General features: G+C 46.9%; 2 protein-coding genes across 9 annotated transcripts in view; one reads left to right on the forward strand and one right to left on the reverse strand.

The window, feature by feature from the left end:
• The window catches only part of KMT2E (lysine methyltransferase 2E (inactive)), a 92,008-nt gene extending 89,117 nt beyond the window's left edge, over positions 1-2,891 (forward strand). For all 3 annotated transcript variants that reach the window (XM_045864855.3, XM_045864856.3, XM_064575396.1), the window contains one exon: positions 610-2,891. In XM_045864855.3, coding sequence (XP_045720811.1) covers positions 610-2,127 — 1,518 coding nt within the window. In that variant the 3' untranslated portion in view covers positions 2,128-2,891. The remainder of the gene's footprint in view (positions 1-609) is intronic.
• Positions 2,892-5,252: 2,361 nt separating this feature from the next.
• Positions 5,253-17,298, reverse strand: part of SRPK2 (SRSF protein kinase 2) — a 245,556-nt gene continuing 233,510 nt past the window's right edge. For 3 of the 6 annotated variants that reach the window (XM_045864859.3, XM_054505340.2, XM_045864860.3), the window contains 3 exons: positions 17,199-17,291; positions 16,800-16,892; positions 5,253-6,923 (listed from right to left, as the gene is read on the reverse strand). In XM_045864859.3, coding sequence (XP_045720815.1) covers positions 6,739-6,923; positions 16,800-16,892; positions 17,199-17,291 — 371 coding nt within the window. In that variant the 3' untranslated portion in view covers positions 5,253-6,738. The remainder of the gene's footprint in view (positions 6,924-16,799; positions 16,893-17,198; positions 17,292-17,298) is intronic. The other 3 variants (XM_045864863.3, XM_045864862.3, XM_064575399.1) reach the window with 3 other exon arrangements.

The following is a 17,298-nucleotide window of genomic DNA, read 5'->3' on the forward strand; positions in this document are numbered from 1 at the left end:
GAATGCATTGACAAGAAATGCTATCACCGTCCTGATTCGGGAAAGACGTGCTGGTCTCGTGTGGCGGCAGGACCTGTGGAAACTAAAGATGAGGGGTCGGAGACTGGTTTTCTTTTTCCCTTTTATGTAAGGGAAACGTACATTTAAGTGGTCTTGTACTTCGGTCTTCGTGTTTGAACACTGTAAAAGATGTTTCAGATCACAACAGTTTGGGTGAGCACATTTATTTACCCAAACAGGTTGGGTGCAGCAAGTCCTGTTAGGGAATTGAAACTTGCTAAGTGCTGGAGGTTACTAGAATTCTTTTAGAATAAGGCCCAAAATCAAAAGCAGCTTGGCTCACTGAGGGGAAAAAGGCAAATTGAAAGGAAAGACCTGTCTTCCATAAAAATTAATCCAGGGAATTCAGTTGAGGCTCAGTACCAGACCTTGTTAAACTACTGAAAAAGCTGCCCTTTCAGGATCCCACGCCTCTGCGACGGGCTTCCCTAATCCACCTTATCCTCTACCCCTTTGTAAAGGGAACCCTGAGGTAACATTCAGTACCGCTGGTCACAGACCTCGGTGTATGTAAGACGTTCCTTAACGGGATCCGTTTTCTTTCCACAGCCTGGGTCCCCGGGCCCCGTACTTCCTGTTCAACCGCATGGGAAAACACCCACAAAGTCCGATTCCCACTGGGAGGCCACAGCTACCGCGCCGGAAGCGGAGAACGGGGTGCCCCTGAAAGCAGAGCTCCCCCAGAAGCAGCTGTTAAGTAACACCCAAGCACTTCCAAAGAACCCTCCTCCTCAGCCGCTGGCTCGAAGCTCAGCCGAGCACCTTTCCCAGAAGCTGCCGTCCGCCGCGCCGGTCAAGTTGCACTGTCCTCCGTCCCCTCACGTAGAAAATCCTCCCAAGTCCTCGACACCCCACCCGCCTGTGCAGCACGGTTATCTCTCACCAAAGCCCCCCACCCAGCAGCTGGGCTCGCCCTACAGGCCTCATCACGCACAGTCACCTCAAGTGGGGACACCTCAGCGCGAGCCTCAGAGAAATTTCTACCCAGCCGCACAGAGCCTTCCAGCCAGTACTCCGCAGGCGCCGTCTGGAGCCCTCTTCACACAGACCCCCTCAGGACAATCTGCCGCGCCATACAGTCAGTTCACGGCCCCCAGTCTGAGCAGCACGGCACCGCCCCCCCCGCCCCCCCCGCCGCCGTCTTCCTCCTCGTACTACCAACCCCAGCAGCCCTCCGCAAACTTTCAGGGTTACAACCAGCTCAAAGGTGGTCTTTCCCAACAGGCCGTGTTCGCGTCGGGACCAAATCAAGCGCTTGCGGGCGCCGGCAGCCAGCAGCCCGCTCCAGGCCACCACGTCACTCCGGGCCATTTCTTGCCTTCTCCGAACCCTCCGCTTCACCACCAAGCGGCCCCGGCCGTGGTGCCCCCCCCGCCGCCCCCGCCCCCCGCCCCCGGGCCGCACCTCGTGCCGCAGCCCAGCTCCCATCAGCAGCACTCTGTCGCTCACGTCGTAGGGCCTGTTCACGCGGTCACCCCCGGCTCGCACATTCATTCTCAAACCGCTGGACACCATTTGCCACCACCCCCGCCACCTCCCGGTCCTGCCCCTCATCACCACCCGCCACCCCATCCTTCCACAGGACTCCAAGGTCTACCAGCACAACACCAGCATGTGGTCAGTTCAGCACCGCCCCCGCCGCCGCCGCCGCCGCCACCTTCCGGTGTCCTGGCTTCCGGGCACCATCCCCCCTCTGCTCAAGCCTTACACCATCCACCTCATCAAGGACCGCCACTTTTTCCTGCAAGTGCTCATCCAGCCGTACCACCGTATCCCTCCCCAGCCACGCATCACACCACTCTGGGACCGGGACCCCAACACCAGCCTTCGGGAACAGGGCCACACTGTCCACTACCAGTCGCAGGTCCTCATCTCCAGCCCCAGGGACCAAACAGTATTCCGACACCGACTGCTTCAGGGTTCTGTCCTCATCCTGGCTCTGTGGCCCTGCCACATGGGGTTCAAGGACCTCAGCAGGCATCCCCAGTGCCTGGACAGATTCCGATCCACAGAGCACAGGTGCCACCAACATTTCAGAACAATTACCATGGTTCGGGGTGGCATTAAAATGGACTCCGAAAGCATTTTTTAAAATGTTCTGTAAGATAAACTGTATATTTCATATGTACCTATTAAGGTACTTTTTAAAGCTTGTACATGAAACTTTGTATAAAACAAACAAACACCAGTGCTCTTTCATTGTATTTTTCCCATTTTTGCTTTTTTAAAATTCCTTAAAAAATGTGCTGTTAAGCCAGTATTAGGTATCTTTATTTTGTAAAGTGAACATTCCAGCTGTTTTTCTGGCAGTAGATTTGATGCTACATGATCTTTAAATTTTACTGTTGCAGTTAAAATTCATTTAGTGAATGTTTTCTATATTATTTTATACATACGCATTTAAGTACACAGCTAAGTAATGGCACTATGAGGATTTTCATTTTTCTCCTGTCAGCAGTTCTGTGAGTGCATCTTAGGTATTTAAAAAAAAAAAAAAAAAATGCAATACAGATTCTTATAGTTTGGTGTGGACATGGCTCATTTTGTTTTATCGGTTATTTGCAAGCAAAATATAATTTAATGTATAGATTTTTAATGTCTCCTGACGAACTGTAAATACTGCATTTCTTTTGCGTATATAATTGCTTACAGCTTTTCTCATTTGATATATAGCATTGTACATATGACAAGTCTTTGCAAAACTGTGTGATCTTTGTGAAAGTAGTACAGTATATGGCCTTTAATTTTTTTTATTTTAAATATACTGTCACATTGAAGCACTGGTTGGGCATTTTAATTCATGTTAATAAATCACAATTATGTCAGTTTTACCAGATTGTCCTGTACAACTTCTGAGATTGGAGTCTGTTTAAACAAGTTTTTTTTTTTTTTTTTTTTTTTTACAAAAGTTCCATTTTTTCAGCTCTAGTTTGTCAGTGGCCTTCCCTTTTCTTCAGCTACACCTACCTCAGCTGGACTGTGGCGGACTTCAGGAGGCAGTGAGGGGTTGGGTTGTTCCTGCAACGCTCCTTCCTGTCAGTGCAGGAAACTCCTCTGCTGGGTGGAGGTTCTACCTCCAACTGACATCATACAAACTGTGAACCCATATCGTTCAAGTATTACACGTGATCGAGTTCTAGACCGGAACTGACAGCTGTTTGAAAACATGGTGTAGCTTTGCCTGACAACACACATATCTCATTTGTACATTGCAGAACATGCGTGACTGCAGTGTCCTACTGATGAATCAAAATTATTTGAAAACCTTAAATTTTAACATTTACTCTCTAGCTATAGTATTAAAAAGAAAGTAATAGGAGGTCTTAAAAGATTTGTTTCGGGCATATAAAACGAAAACAGCATTATTATTAAAGTTCTCAAGTGAAATGAAAATAGCCTCTTGGACACTTTGCTGAAATACCCAATGCTAGTTTTTGTTTTGGAAAAATAAATTTTTCTTTGTCTTCTACCTCTTAGGATTAATTAAGTAGAACCGTAAGTAATGAACACATTTTTTCTAATTTTCACCTAATTGACATAATTTGGCACAGCACATACATTCTGTGCTTTGGAGAAAAGCATCAGACTAAAACTGACTGGATTAATATTTGGCAGTAATGAAAGTCGTGTTTTACAGTAACTTTTAATGTCCATTTCCTTTTGAAAACCAGCTAATGAAGGTACATGAAGAGAGCTGCATTTAGGGCTCAACTCTAGTCAGCTTCCAGTTTTAAAAGAACTTGGCTCAACTTCGCCCTTCTGGACTTTAGCATACAACATTCTACTTACGGCACTCACTAAAGAAACACTTGTCCAAGAAAACGTGGCTTTACATCCCCCGGCCCAATGGTTTCACGGAACAAAGGTGGTTAACTGTTAGCACAGTGAGTAGCATTCTTCACCTCTTTAGAAGGACTGGCCTTCTAAGGATTTAAAATTCCTGTCACAAATCTGCCTACTACACAAGTAATTGATAGAGAAGCGTTTCTCTGACTGCAAAATCTAATGTAGTTCCTTGACTCCTCGATGAAGGGCACATACACTCTCAAATATTGTCTCATTAAAAGTTACAAAAACAGTAACGGAAGAGAAACTGGAATTTAAGGAATAATCTCAACTGAAGTTCTCTACCCAAGGAGAAATAGTAGTTTATCGTGTTTAACTAGTTAGGTATGATCCAGGTACAAGAAGAAGCAAGTTAGTAAATCAGTTTTCACCTGAAAACTTTATGCTTTCCTGAAGCCTCTAAATTTGCTTTTTTTGGCCTTTGAGCAGTTCTAATTTCCAGACAGTCAGCTTCTCATCTGCTACAATCACGGTCCACTGCTTGTCCTTCTCCGTGAAGACTTGACACGGACTAACGAGAGGAAAAGCCAGGACCTTCACCAAAACCCCCGAGCCGGCTGCAGGGAGCTGCGTAACCAGTGCTGCTCATTCAGCGGAGTATTCTCTTCTCATCAAGCCGCCAAGATTCTGCTAAAAACCATACTATGCCTAATACAAATGTAGATTCCTTCTAGAACAACTTTTTTACATTGTACACCAGTTAGGCTCTTTTATAAGGGACTGATCTTTACAAATTCCTAACAATCAGGTTTACTTCCTAGCATGAGCCGAAACTGCAGTAGGATCAATTTCATTCAAGTGTGCTATAAACCCTGATACAAATTCTTCAGAGTTAGGGAAGACAGACCTTGCGGTTCTTGTGAGCATGGCTCCTACAGAAACAGTCTGCAGCAACCATCTGTCGCAGACCCTACAGGATAACCTACAGCCTCGTCAGAAAACCCCAGCATGCACGATGCCTAAGGAACCTCACAGCGATGTGTGAGAGCATGCTAACTCCTGAAACGATGGGTCTTGTTCCCTTCAAGGTGAATACTGTTAAAAAGAAAAAATTTGCAATGCTCAAACACAATGTAATTAGTATGTTTTTGATGGAACATGAATGAAAAAGAATCACTGACATTCTAGGTAGTGCATCTGTCCTACAGCAATTCTTCTAAATCCATATCCTACTCTTACAAAACGACGAATGATTTCCTTACAATAAGCCTTAATGCATGTTCTACAGCTACCTTTCCGGCAACGGGAATGTTGATACTTCCTTTAGTTTGGGTTACGCTACACTAAAAGGAGAGCAAATGTTTGTTGATTCTACGGCTTCAAACATAGGCCAATGACCAAGGCAATGTCTGGGAAAGAAAAAAAAAAAAACCAAAACACTTTAATTTTTAAGATAACTGCAAGCACCTCAAACAATGGATTATTATTACAACACTTGTTATCTTTTCACAATCTAGTTATTGCAAAGGCATATGGATAAATGTTAATGGACAAAGTCAAGAAAAACGAGGCACCTTAATGAATGTAAAATTTTAAAAAAACCTGACATTCAATCCACTGACTTCTAAAAGAGGCTAAATACACCTCCGTATATTACATTCTAAAATTGTATTGCCTACTATGGTTTGTGTCCTGTATTCTACAACGTTAAGGAAAGGCATAAACAAAATCGTGTGCAACCTGCAAAGGGAAATTGTTTTCTCAACTTCAATGCAGGGAAGACAATGAACCAGCTAGTGACGTTGTAGCCGCGCGGCTCACTGCCTGGGGAATGAGCGTGATCCCTGTGACCTCGCAGCGGCCAGCTCGGGTCGTGCCCGCTGCACTAACTGCATACCATACCTGGGTTTTGGACAAGCACAAGCCAGCTTTTCCAGAAAATATATATATACATAAATATTCTGTTTTTTCTCATTCCACACACTGCACATGGTTTTGTTGTCCGATTTAATCTACGGAGAGTTTAACTTATAGTGTTTGGAGGAGGCAACACCACATGGTTCTGGGCTATCACATTTTTAAAGGGAAATTGCTCTTTTTCCTTTAAAGTACTTTTAAAAATATGCAAAAATATGAATGGGAGTGCTAAAAGTATAATACGTATCTTAGAATGAAAGCATGTCTTTTCTTGCTTTAAAGTGCCATATAGGGAATGACATAACTCAGAGCCACTTTCTTTAAAATCCAATGTAAAAGGACTGTTACGGAATGAAAAGTCTGCACGGCTCCTGGGAGCAGTTCAAGTCCGCTACATGCAACTCGGGCTACAAAGCACTCAAGACTTGGTAGCTTTTCTGAAATTTGAGTCCCCATCCCATATTTAATGGAGATTAACATTTACAGGTGCATTTACATACACTATAATACAGGAATGATGTCCCTTTGCCCGAAGATAAAATTGTACATTTCCTTGCTATTTCTTGGTTCCAACTTGATAATTTCTTAAGATGGTAAATTATATAGTACTCAGCTAAAATATTTCTTCATAAATAGTTACAAAACCTGCCAAAACACAAGGGGGGAAGTATTTTTCGTTCAAAAAAAATGGACATTCCAATGTCACACAACACAAGAAACAATGCTTAGAGACATGTTATTGTTTCCAGAAGAAAGTGGGTCAGTAAACTACTAAGCTGAGGACAAAAGACTACCCTTCCCCAGGATCACAGTGCACAAAAAGCAAAATGTCAAACAACAGTACCTCAAAGCAAAATAAAGGTCTGAGGATGAAGCCAGCTCACTTGTAATCCTGTTAAAGAATGAGAGTCACCGTTTAGGTCCAATGTACTGGAAAACATTTGCTAGCTCAGAATGCTCTATTTGTAGAATCTGCTAAGAATTCAACCAAGGATGCCGAAGGCATTCGCCAGCTGAGGCTCGTTTTTCTGGAACCATTTCTAACATGGGGATCAGGAAATCTGTAAACTGTGCAGCATCTTCATGGGGCCACCCATACTTTTCCACAAGGACGTCAAAGAGGCTCCAGGGCTTCAGCTTGGTGATATGCCGCAGTTCTCCTACAGGGAAGAAACAGGCAGGGTCAGGAAAGCTCCCCATGTGCATTTCCCATGGGTGGTCCAGCCAGACGTGTGAGGAAGCAGACACCTACCTGCCCGACACTAAGCAACACCGAACAAGCCACCTTCCCCCTCCCCACCCAGGCGATCGCCCTTCAAGGTCTATGCGGCTGGGTGGTAGTATTTCAAGTGAGCTTAGCAGATGCAAATAAGGGTTCATCAGAAAGGGAACGGTTCATTCGAATCCGCTCCAGGCTTCTTTAAATGAGTAGAGGTGCTGAGTCCACCCAGAGTGTTCTTTTTTTTTTTTTCTTTTTAAGTTTATGTGTACATCTTTTTAGTCATCTCTACACCCAATGTGGGGCTCAAACTCACAACCCCGAGATTGAGAGTCGCGTGTTCCTCCGACTGAGCCAGCCAGGCGCTCCCACCCGGAATGTTTTCATTTGCAAAGAATGACAAAGGCACTCTCCCTCCAGTGTGGGATCTTTTGCTCAGAGAAAGCTTTAAGATACACACCCTATAAACCCATTGGCCCATTATTTCGCATGTTACCATGCAAAGAAAAGGGAGTGGTTCCCTCGAGAGCAGCGCTGTTAGACCTTCTCTGACGGCATAGCCGTACTTTGTCTCACTATCCGACATGGCCACTGCCACCTGTACGTGACCACTGAGCCCCTGAGATGTGGTTATCAGAGCGATGAGGAACCGAAGTTTTCCTCTGTTTAAATTTAACCAGTACTAGCTAGGGGCTACTGGCCCAGGCAGCCCAGCTCTAGAGGCCGACCCGAATCCAATACCACTCATTTCTACACATTTGCTGTAACATCTAAGAGGTCAGGACATCAAATCTTGAAGATGAAGTCTGAAAGTGTGCTGGCTGCAACGTAAAAGCGTAGGTTACCAGTAGCCCCGCCTAACAAGCAATAGTGACTGCCAATCCAGTAGATGGTCCGAGAACTTTGCCTTTTCCAGGACAGGAAGAAAAGTTGTCTCAGTCCAACTACCAAAAGGTGAGGATACCTTTCATTAGGAGTAACTCCCTTTCTCTTCCAGTGAGAAATTTTCACAGGACACCCCACCCCTGTCCCTGGAGAGGCCTCGCTGGATGCCCGCCGAGTCTTCCCGGGCAGCTCCCACAGCTGAGGGAAGTGCTCCTGGAGCCCAGTCCCCGCACGTGTTTGGGGCCCAGAGCCCCCTCCTGTGACCGCCATGGGGCTGAGCGGGGCGCGCACCGGGCCCGCAGGCCTCCTGCCAGGGCCTGGTCTCCTGTCCCCTCCCCCCGCCAGAAGCTGAGCCACCAGGACGCTTCTCACGGTCTCACGGTCTGCATTCCCGGGGCACCCGGTCTGCCTCACCCATTTGTGCATCTCAACTTAGACCACCCCCCTCTTTCTTTACTCACAAAGACAATACAAGAACGTTACGGAAAATCACAAAAACACAAGGAGAAATGACCTGTAATTCCACCCACAAGGATTTTTTCTTTTGGCCCACACGCTCTTTCAATTGCACTCTTATGAACTGGCCTGTCTACGGAGCTAATAATCGTGATGTGCACAGGATCCGGAACAGTATTTCCCATTCGAGGGATGGCGTGTAAGGTACTCTGAGGACGGAGAACAGTCTAGCACGGCGTGCAGAACTCCCCGTCGGGTCTACGTTACGAGGGAGGCGGACCTGCCATCGGAGAGGAGAGTGTTCCCTCCCGTGGAAGGAAGACCGCGTCCATGAGCACGGGGTCGAGAGCCGCCACTCAAAGTTCCTCCCCTTGCATCTGGAATCGCAGCTCTAGGGTAATAACCCCTAGTAGCCACCACCCCACACCCCAAAATCTCACACACTGCAAAATTATAGGTACTTGCAAAATTACAAATGCTCGGTAATAGCAGAATGGGGGTTAAAAAGCAACAAACCCAAGGTCCATCTGCTCGCTGAATACTATTTAATACTGACTTAATAACATGAAGGGGAATTACATGGCACAATGTTTGGTACGAAAAGAACAGAAGAATCGAAGAATATGATCACAAGAGTAATTTTCTAAGATGCAAAACAGGTGCCCCCACACACCAGCTTTGCTACGGATTTTACAGTGACTGTGGCTCTCAGCAAAGCAAGGTTAAAGGAAACTAAGAAAGTTCACACAGAACAAGCTAAAAGCAAGTTTTCTGTAAAGGGGAGAGACTTCACTGACCTTCATCTCTTCTGACCAGGAACAAACACGCCCCAGGTTTGTGAATGGATGCACCTGCTGAGAAGCACAGTCTGCCCAGAACAAGGAAGGAATCTCTTTCTGAGTGTGCCAGTTTAAAACTAAAATCCATCAACAGGCATCAAAGTACAATCTTCTATGAAAAGAGAGAAGCTTTACTGAGACAGACGCCTTAAAATCTGCATAATAGTAGTGATAAAAACAATACACTGGTGAAAGGCCATGAAAATCTACTGGCTATGAACCGATGCAGGTATTTCCAAAGAACAGAATAAAATATCTAACTTCCTTTGACCAGGTAATCCCACATAGAAAACTATGTGCAAAGATGCTATCAGGAAAACAGGAAACAGGAAACATGCAATATGCACAAGAGTCCGAAGCACCAACTGGTGCTGAATACATAATAATACTGCGATCACAGAATAATGAACTGCCTCCAAAAAAGAGTATGTGGACCATGTAAATAGCTGGAAAAAACTAATGCCAAGAAAAAAACAGGATATAAACTTGCCTAGGCCCTATGATTACATGTACAAGTTATGTTCAATTCAATACGAAACAGTCTTCTAAACAGTTGATAAAGTATGATTTCACTCATCCATGGAATTTAAGAAAACGAAACAGATCAACATAGCGGGAAGTAAAAAAAGAGGAAAGAGAGAGGGAAACAAGCCATAAGAGACTTTTTTTTTTTTAAGATTTTATTTATTTGACAGAGAAAGAGCACAAGCAGGGGGAGTGGCAGGCAGAGTAAGAGGGAGAAGCAGACTCCCTGCCGAGCAGGGAGCCCGATGCGGGGCTCGATCCCAGGACCCCGGGATCATGACCTGAGCCGAAGGCAGACGCTTAACCGACTGAGCCCCCCAGGTGCCCGGCCATAAGAGAGTCTAACCGAAAGATAACAAACTGAGAGTTGATGGAGGGAGGTGGGTGTGTGTGTGTGGCGGGGGCGGGGGGGGGGCCCTAGATGGGGGATGGGCATAAGGAGGGCACTTGTGGTGATGAGCACTGGGTGTTGGAGGTAAGTGATGGATCACTGAATTCTACTCCTGAAACCAATATTACACTGTACGTTAACTAGAATTTAAATAAAAATTTGAAACAGAAATAAAAAGAAAAAAGAAAAAAAGAAAGAAAACAATAGTTGATAAATGTTATGTAATAGACCCAAAGCCCCCAGGCCTGTGCAGCGACCGCAGGACAGCCTCACCTGGTGAGGACCTCAGGTCCCCTCACGGGCTCCAGCCCCGCGAACCACACACTCGGAATACAGCCAATCCACCACCACCACTTATAATACAAAATCAAGTAATAAAACGCTTAAGGGAGAAAAAAAAAAGAGACCAAAATTGAGACCATTTTTTCCCATTTGTGCCTATTGTACAAGTAGCTCCTGACAAGTCAACAAATTTGTACCTTGATGATTTCTTCTTGCCTAGGAAAATACACCAAGAGAGGTTTCACTCAAAGTTTGCAAATAACTAGACACTTACAGTGACAGTCTTTATTTTTTAAACTGAACTTCTTCTTCTTCTTAAGGAATGCCGAGCCCAGCAAGGCCAGATGGACAGCCCTGCCCTCAGCAGCAGCCCCCAGCCCCACAGCCCCCCAAAGTCAAGGCTTTGGGACTGTAAATATATTTGCCAATCCCAGATTATCAGAGTGCTTTTTAATTTTTATTTATTTTTATTTTTTAGAGAGAGCATGTGCACCGTGTGCACGAGGGGGTGGGGAGGAGCAGAGGGAGAGACAGAATCCAAGCAGACTCCACACCCAGCGCAGAGCCCGAAGTGGGGCTGATCTCACAACCCTGAGATCATGACTGAGCTGGTGGCTCAGTCAGTTAGGCTTCTGACTCTTATCTCAGCGTCATGAGTTCAAGCTCCATGTTGGGCTCCTCACTAGGCATGGAGCTTACTTTAAAAAAAATTCTCAGTAGAAAACAGAAGGATAATCCTCCATGACCTTGAAGTAGGCAATGGTTTCCTGATGAGACACCAAAAGTACAAGTCACACGGGGTGATGGGCACCAGGGAGGGCATGTGCTGTAACAAGCACGGGGTGTTATATAAGACTGACGAATCACAGACCTGGACCCCTGAAACCAATAATACATTATATGTTAATTAAAAAAATTTTTTTTTAAAGTACAAGTAACAAAAGAAAACGTAAAAGGTTGGACTTCATCAAAATTAAAGTTTTATACTTCAACTATCACACATGCGCATTCAAGAGAAATAAAAGCATGTCCACACAAACATCTGTACAATGTTCACAGCAGCATTATTCCTAAGAGCCAAAACGTGGAAACACAACCCGCACGGCTGTCAACTGACGAGTGGGGCCAGCAAGCACGGTCTCGGCACGCACACAGAGCCGCAGGCCCGAAGCATCGGAGGGACTGGGAGAAACTGTCACCACGTCCACACACGGCAGGATTCCATTCACAGGAAGTGTCCAGAACAGGGAAATCGCAGGGGGCAGAGAGCCGATCAGAGGCGGCCGGGGGTGAGGGTGCGGAGAACGCAGAGCGAGTACTAACAGGGGCAGGCTTTCCTGTTGAGAATGAAGACACTCTGAAATCAGATGGTGCTGCCGGCTTCCTAACTCGGGAATACACTAAAAGCTACTGAAAAGGGTGAGTTGTACGGTATGCAGATTACATCTCAATAAAGCTATTATTTAAAAAAAGGTATAAAGCTTACAACAAAATAACTAAAAGAATCCCAACACTGTTGATGCATGCAGTAAAAACAAACACTCCACTAATTAGCCCCTCGTAAGAAACAATAGGACTAAATGGGAAGAGCTATAACAGGACTTAATTGAACCTGTTATGGCAATAATTTCACTACTTTTTTGGCATCATACGCTCAAATTCAAAATGAAACAATTAAAACACTGATTCGGACCTATGATCGGCTGTGGCCAGGGGTCTGTTCTCTTCCACAATGCCTGCCATGTTCGGTGTCACGAGAGTCGGCCCCCTCGGTGCCACATCATCACTACAGCACCGTCCCGTCTTGCACCCCAACCCTAGCCGGGGGGCCTTGACCATGCAGCCTTCAAACAGGGCCCTGTGTGAGGGTGCGGGGGTGCCACAGGGCCGTCCCGGGCCGAGAGGAACACAGCGCCACCTGCTTCTGGCTCACAAAGGTTTCCACCTGAAACCAAGGCTGAACAGGGTTCAGGTTTCCAAATATATTAAGTACTAATGGTGCCCACTCTGCAGTCGGCTGTGGGGATCCCGCGGCAAACAAGACACAGCGAGCCCCTGATCTCGCAGAGAATCTCACAACTCAGAACTGATGTTCAAAGTCAATGTCGTGAAAGTCGTCCACGTTTTAAAAGTTTCAGACTCACTAGCGTGAGGACCTTTTCTAGTGACCTGCACCGCGTCCAGCTCCCGCGGAGATCAGCCCCGGGCTGGCGGTCCCCGGCGGTCCCCGGCACCCCGCAGCGACCGACAAGCGCCAGCTCGCCACGCCCAGCCCGGCAACAGGGCTGCGGAGGCCCCATGCGCCCCAGAAATCAGGCAGTCTGGTGATCTGGGGTGATTCCGGGGGGAAGCTAAAATCCTTCTAACAATTTTTTTTTTTTTTAAGATTTTATTTATTTATTTGAGAGGGAGAGACTGAGAGAGAGAGAGCACATGAGAGGTGGGAGGGTCGGGAGGGTCAGAGGGAGAAGCAGACTCCCTGCCGAGCAGGGAGCCCGATGCGGGACTCGATCCCGGGACTCCAGGATCATGACCTGAGCCGAAGGCAGTCGCTTAACCGACTGAGCCACCCAGGCGCCCAATCCTTCTAACAATTTTCATCTCAAACACGCAAAATGAAGAAGACGGAAAGACGGAACACAGCATCTCTTTTAAAGAGTTCCCTTCAGTTCTCAGTCTGTCCAGGCCAGTCACAGGGGACGCGAGGACCGGAGCTGCGAACGCTCTGCACACGCAGTCTCTGTGTGTGCTTTGAAATTTCCAATTGCAATTTAAGGTCTTTGGTCCAACACACACAGTCACTCCCACACATTCCAACACACTCGATGGCCTTACCTACAATCAAACCGTTTTTTTTTAAAAAGTCAACTCCTCTGATACTTGCCTTCTCAGCACAGTAAGCTTTACTAAACTGAAGGGGCCGACGGGTGTACCCGACGCCTGCTGAGCAGCACAGGGCGGCGGGCTCCTGACTGGGCTGTTTGTACCGCCATCACTTGAGGGCTGGGGCGCTTCTGGAGGACGGCTCGCTTCCTGGGGACGTGTCCTAGCCTGTTCTGGCTGCCATCACAAAATACAACTGAGTGGCTTATAAATCAACATGAATTTCTTCCCCACGGTCCTGGAGGCTGGTAGTCTGAGGTCAGGCGGCCAGCCAGCAGGGCTGGCTTCTGCTGAGGGCTCTCTTCTGGGCCACGGACTCCTCGTGGCCTCCTCACAGGGCACACGTGGCAAGGGAGCCGTTTGGGGTCTTTTCCACAAGGGCTCCACCCTCATGACCTTCTGTACTTTCCAAAGGCCCCACCTCCTAATACCACCACCTTTGCGGGGGAGGGGGTAGGATTCCCACATATGAATTTTTGGCGGGGGACATACACCTTCAGGCTGTATGAGGACAAAACAGGGACAGAATTCACAGAGATGCTTATTTCTACTGGGGCACATCTTAACACACTGATCAAGATGACTTTTATGAGTCATCTTTGGTGGTTAAGGTCCACATCTGAAGGAGTAACTTGCTGGTTATTAAACCCTAACAGGGTGAGAACAGGAATTATATCCTCTGCCAAAAAATCCAACTCCATTTAAAAATTCCTGGCCAAGAAATAATTCACACTAGTAACAACCATCTTACCCAGAATTATAACCAAGAAGATGTCACTGAGCTGCACTTGATCTTCGGCTCTAACACACAGAGCCTACTCTCCTTCCCTGGCCTCCTGGTGGGGATGAAGTCTGCTTCCCACCCAGGAGGGCAGAGAGTGCAAAAACGTGCTGTTCACTCCCTCTCAGCCACTGGCTGTTTTCCAAAGTGACATAAGCAATTTAGTAAGTTTTTGATTTTGCTTTTCTCTATCAGTTCTGGTACAAAGATATTTAAAAAAAAATTTTTTAATGGATACATTTAAGATCTCATTACTTCCAAAATGTATATTCACACACATTACTTAGGGAGGCGTGCCAAAACCCATTTTTAACGTAACATCCTTTCCCTCGTCCTCAGGGACATGGTGAAATCTGTTTTCATGACAGGCCCTCACTCATCATAATACTATTTCTGTGACTTCTGTAGCAACCCTAAATCCCTTCTCATCTCCAGTTATTATAAATAAATAATGATCAGGACCTACGTCCCAAATCCCAGTCATTTCAGAGGATTTCCTGCCTCATCACAAACTCTCCCTCATATCCAAATGAAGGAAAAAAAGTAACACCACGTCGAAATGTTTTCGGTCTACCTTTACCAAGGATGCCAAATGCATTTCCACTGTGCAGCTCACCTTCAAACAAGCTCCTCAAAAAACCCCCACGCACACGAGTCCTAAAGCACACATGCGTGACCTGACAACCCAGCAGCACTTCGTACTCCCATCAGGGAGCAGGCAGTGGTCGTGCACAGACCATGATGGGTCCAAGGAGTGGCGGTGCTGACAAAAAAGGCCGGCGGGAACACCACCTTCCAGCACCGAGGGCTACAGGACAGGGACCTGTAACCCTGAAACCTGCCGGCGACCTGTCATAGGGTTGCCATGCATCACTCATCAGCCTGTCCTCCAAAGACAGCACCTGCCAGGTGGGGCAAGGTGAGGCGAGCGCTCCGGGCCCCGTGCTGGGTCTGCGCTGGTCCTCGGCAGGTGCCGTCCCTGGTGGTCTGGGGCTCAGGCAAAGCCCAGTGGGCACAAGGGGCTCAGAGCGGCTGCCTCCAGGAACAAACCTGAGCACGTGACTTCAGATAACTCCTGCAGCTTCATTTTCTCACCGTTCAGGCCCCCTCCTTTTGTCCCTGTTCCTCTTCCTCCCCAGTGTGTGCAGTATGCAGTTCCCAACCCACAGACAATGGACTAAGAGAATCGCAGAGCCCAGGCATTCTAAGCAGCTCCTTGCTGCAGAACAACTAAAGGAAATAGCCCCGTGTGCCTTTATCGGCTGTCGGTCCCACCATGCCTAATGCCCGCGTGGGAAATGAGGCTCCCCCACAGCCTGATGCTGGAACCTGCTCATGCGCCTACGGCAGACTCTCTGCTTGGCTAAAGGAGCAGGTGCTGTGGTCCAGTGCCCTGCAGTGCCTGTCCCCTCCCCTGGAGCATCGGTAGGTCAGTAATATCCCCTCTTTCATGACAGACTGGGCTGGTAGCTCTTGGCCCCTCCCCCTCAAGCCTCCTAGGTCCACATGTGAGGGGAACCCCCGGGCTCGCTCATGTGACCCAGATGCGAAGACCACATAGATTCTAGGAACCAAAATTAATACAGGCTATATCTGAAGAACAGTTCCCCCTGACAATCTTTTCTCCTGTGATAAGCTTTTAAAAGATAGTAAGAAAATAACTGCACCTAGTTACATATTTTAGAGGTTGCCCACTGGGTGATCCCAGAACAGCTGGGAGTCGTGGTCGCTGTGCTCAAAGTGGGACAGGAAACCACCAGCTTCGGCACGGTTAGTTCTCAAGTCTCCGTGCATTTAACAGGCATATACAGAGGACCAAATGGGGACTGGTTAGGTCAACATCACCAAAGGGTATAAAAAAGAATTATTCCTCTAAAAGAATACCTTATCTATCTCACAGGAAAACAGAAAGTCAAAACCAGTTCTCCAAATCTGGCTAAAGCAGAGAGGAACAGAGTACCAAGGACTTTCAAAAACTTCTAGGAACTCCATGTCCTGCTCACACCAACTTTAAAAGTTCTTTATTAAAAGGTGTTGCAGCCCTCACCCCCCGCCAAAAAAATCCAAGCTGGAAAAACATGAATTAAGAGGACCAACATGCTCACACAAAAGAACATGGCAATGGGGAGCGGTCCTTTAAAAATAAATTCCTGGGGCTTTTGGGTATTTCAAAAAACTGATCACTAATTAGAGACTCTACAAGGCAAAGAAACGGCTGTTCAGGGTCCCATCAAGGGAAGATCAACAGAACTGTGATATTAAAGTAAATCAGCTATAACGCAGTGTGAATAATGCAACAGAGCAAAACTTGATTTCTCAGAGTGCGGGGTGCAGGGTTTCACAGGCCCATACCCACTCCCCAGCAGCTCAAACAGACCCAAGACGACACACGGAGGGACCTTTGGTCCGGTCCCCAGGCTGCATCTATTCCATGGCAGAAATGCTGGGGGCTCTAAGAACATAGAAAATGGAAAGTCTAGCTGGTTCCTAAAAATCACTTAAACTCCTTTTTACAAATCCACGAATGTACAGATTGGGCTTAGATTAGGAGAGGGAGGTGGGAAGGAGACCAAGGGTTTCAGGAGGGTTGTGCTCTTACAAAATCCGTACTCCACAGATAGGAGATGGTGCAAGCTTATGTCTTGGGAGCTTTCTTCAGCAGAATTCCCCAGCTGTAAAGGTCCAGGTCTTTCTCCACTGCCCAAATGGGAATGCACAATTTCTCCTTTTGGGAGAGGATTATGCTGAAAATTAGCGTTGCATAAATACCGTTACCTTTTCTGGTGAAAAACTCCTTGGAATATTTCCCCAACATAGCGTATTTTCGAGGGACTTTCCCCAGCAGTTCAATGATCAATGCTATGTGATCTGCATTGGGAAACATTGCCAGCAAAACAGAAACACACGACAGTTTAATCAGTACACTGCATGCAGACACTGCGACCGCCCGCGCAGACAGAAACAGAGCGCGACCTGGATGGTGGCCGGTGCACGGGGCGACCACAGCCCAGGCTGGGTGTGGCCTTCCCTCTCAACTTTTAAATCGGCAGAGGAATTCTGCTAGGTTGCTTTTTGAATTTAGGAGACAGGTCTGTCACCATTAATGCTACAATGAGCAGCCGCTATCCCGTTTCTGTCTGCATCATGGCGCTTTTCAAAAGGAAGAGGTACTACCTCTGCGATTGAAGAATTCCCGAGAATATTTTCCAGACAGAGCAAAGTGCCTTGGGATACTGCCTAGCAGCTCTATGATGTGGGCTATGTGGTCTATGGA

This window comes from Mirounga angustirostris, unplaced genomic scaffold, assembly GCF_029215605.1.
Source record: "Mirounga angustirostris isolate CCGP_5_RB_7025 unplaced genomic scaffold, mMirAng1.0.hap1 SCAF_12, whole genome shotgun sequence".
Lineage (NCBI taxonomy): Eukaryota > Metazoa > Chordata > Mammalia > Carnivora > Phocidae > Mirounga > Mirounga angustirostris.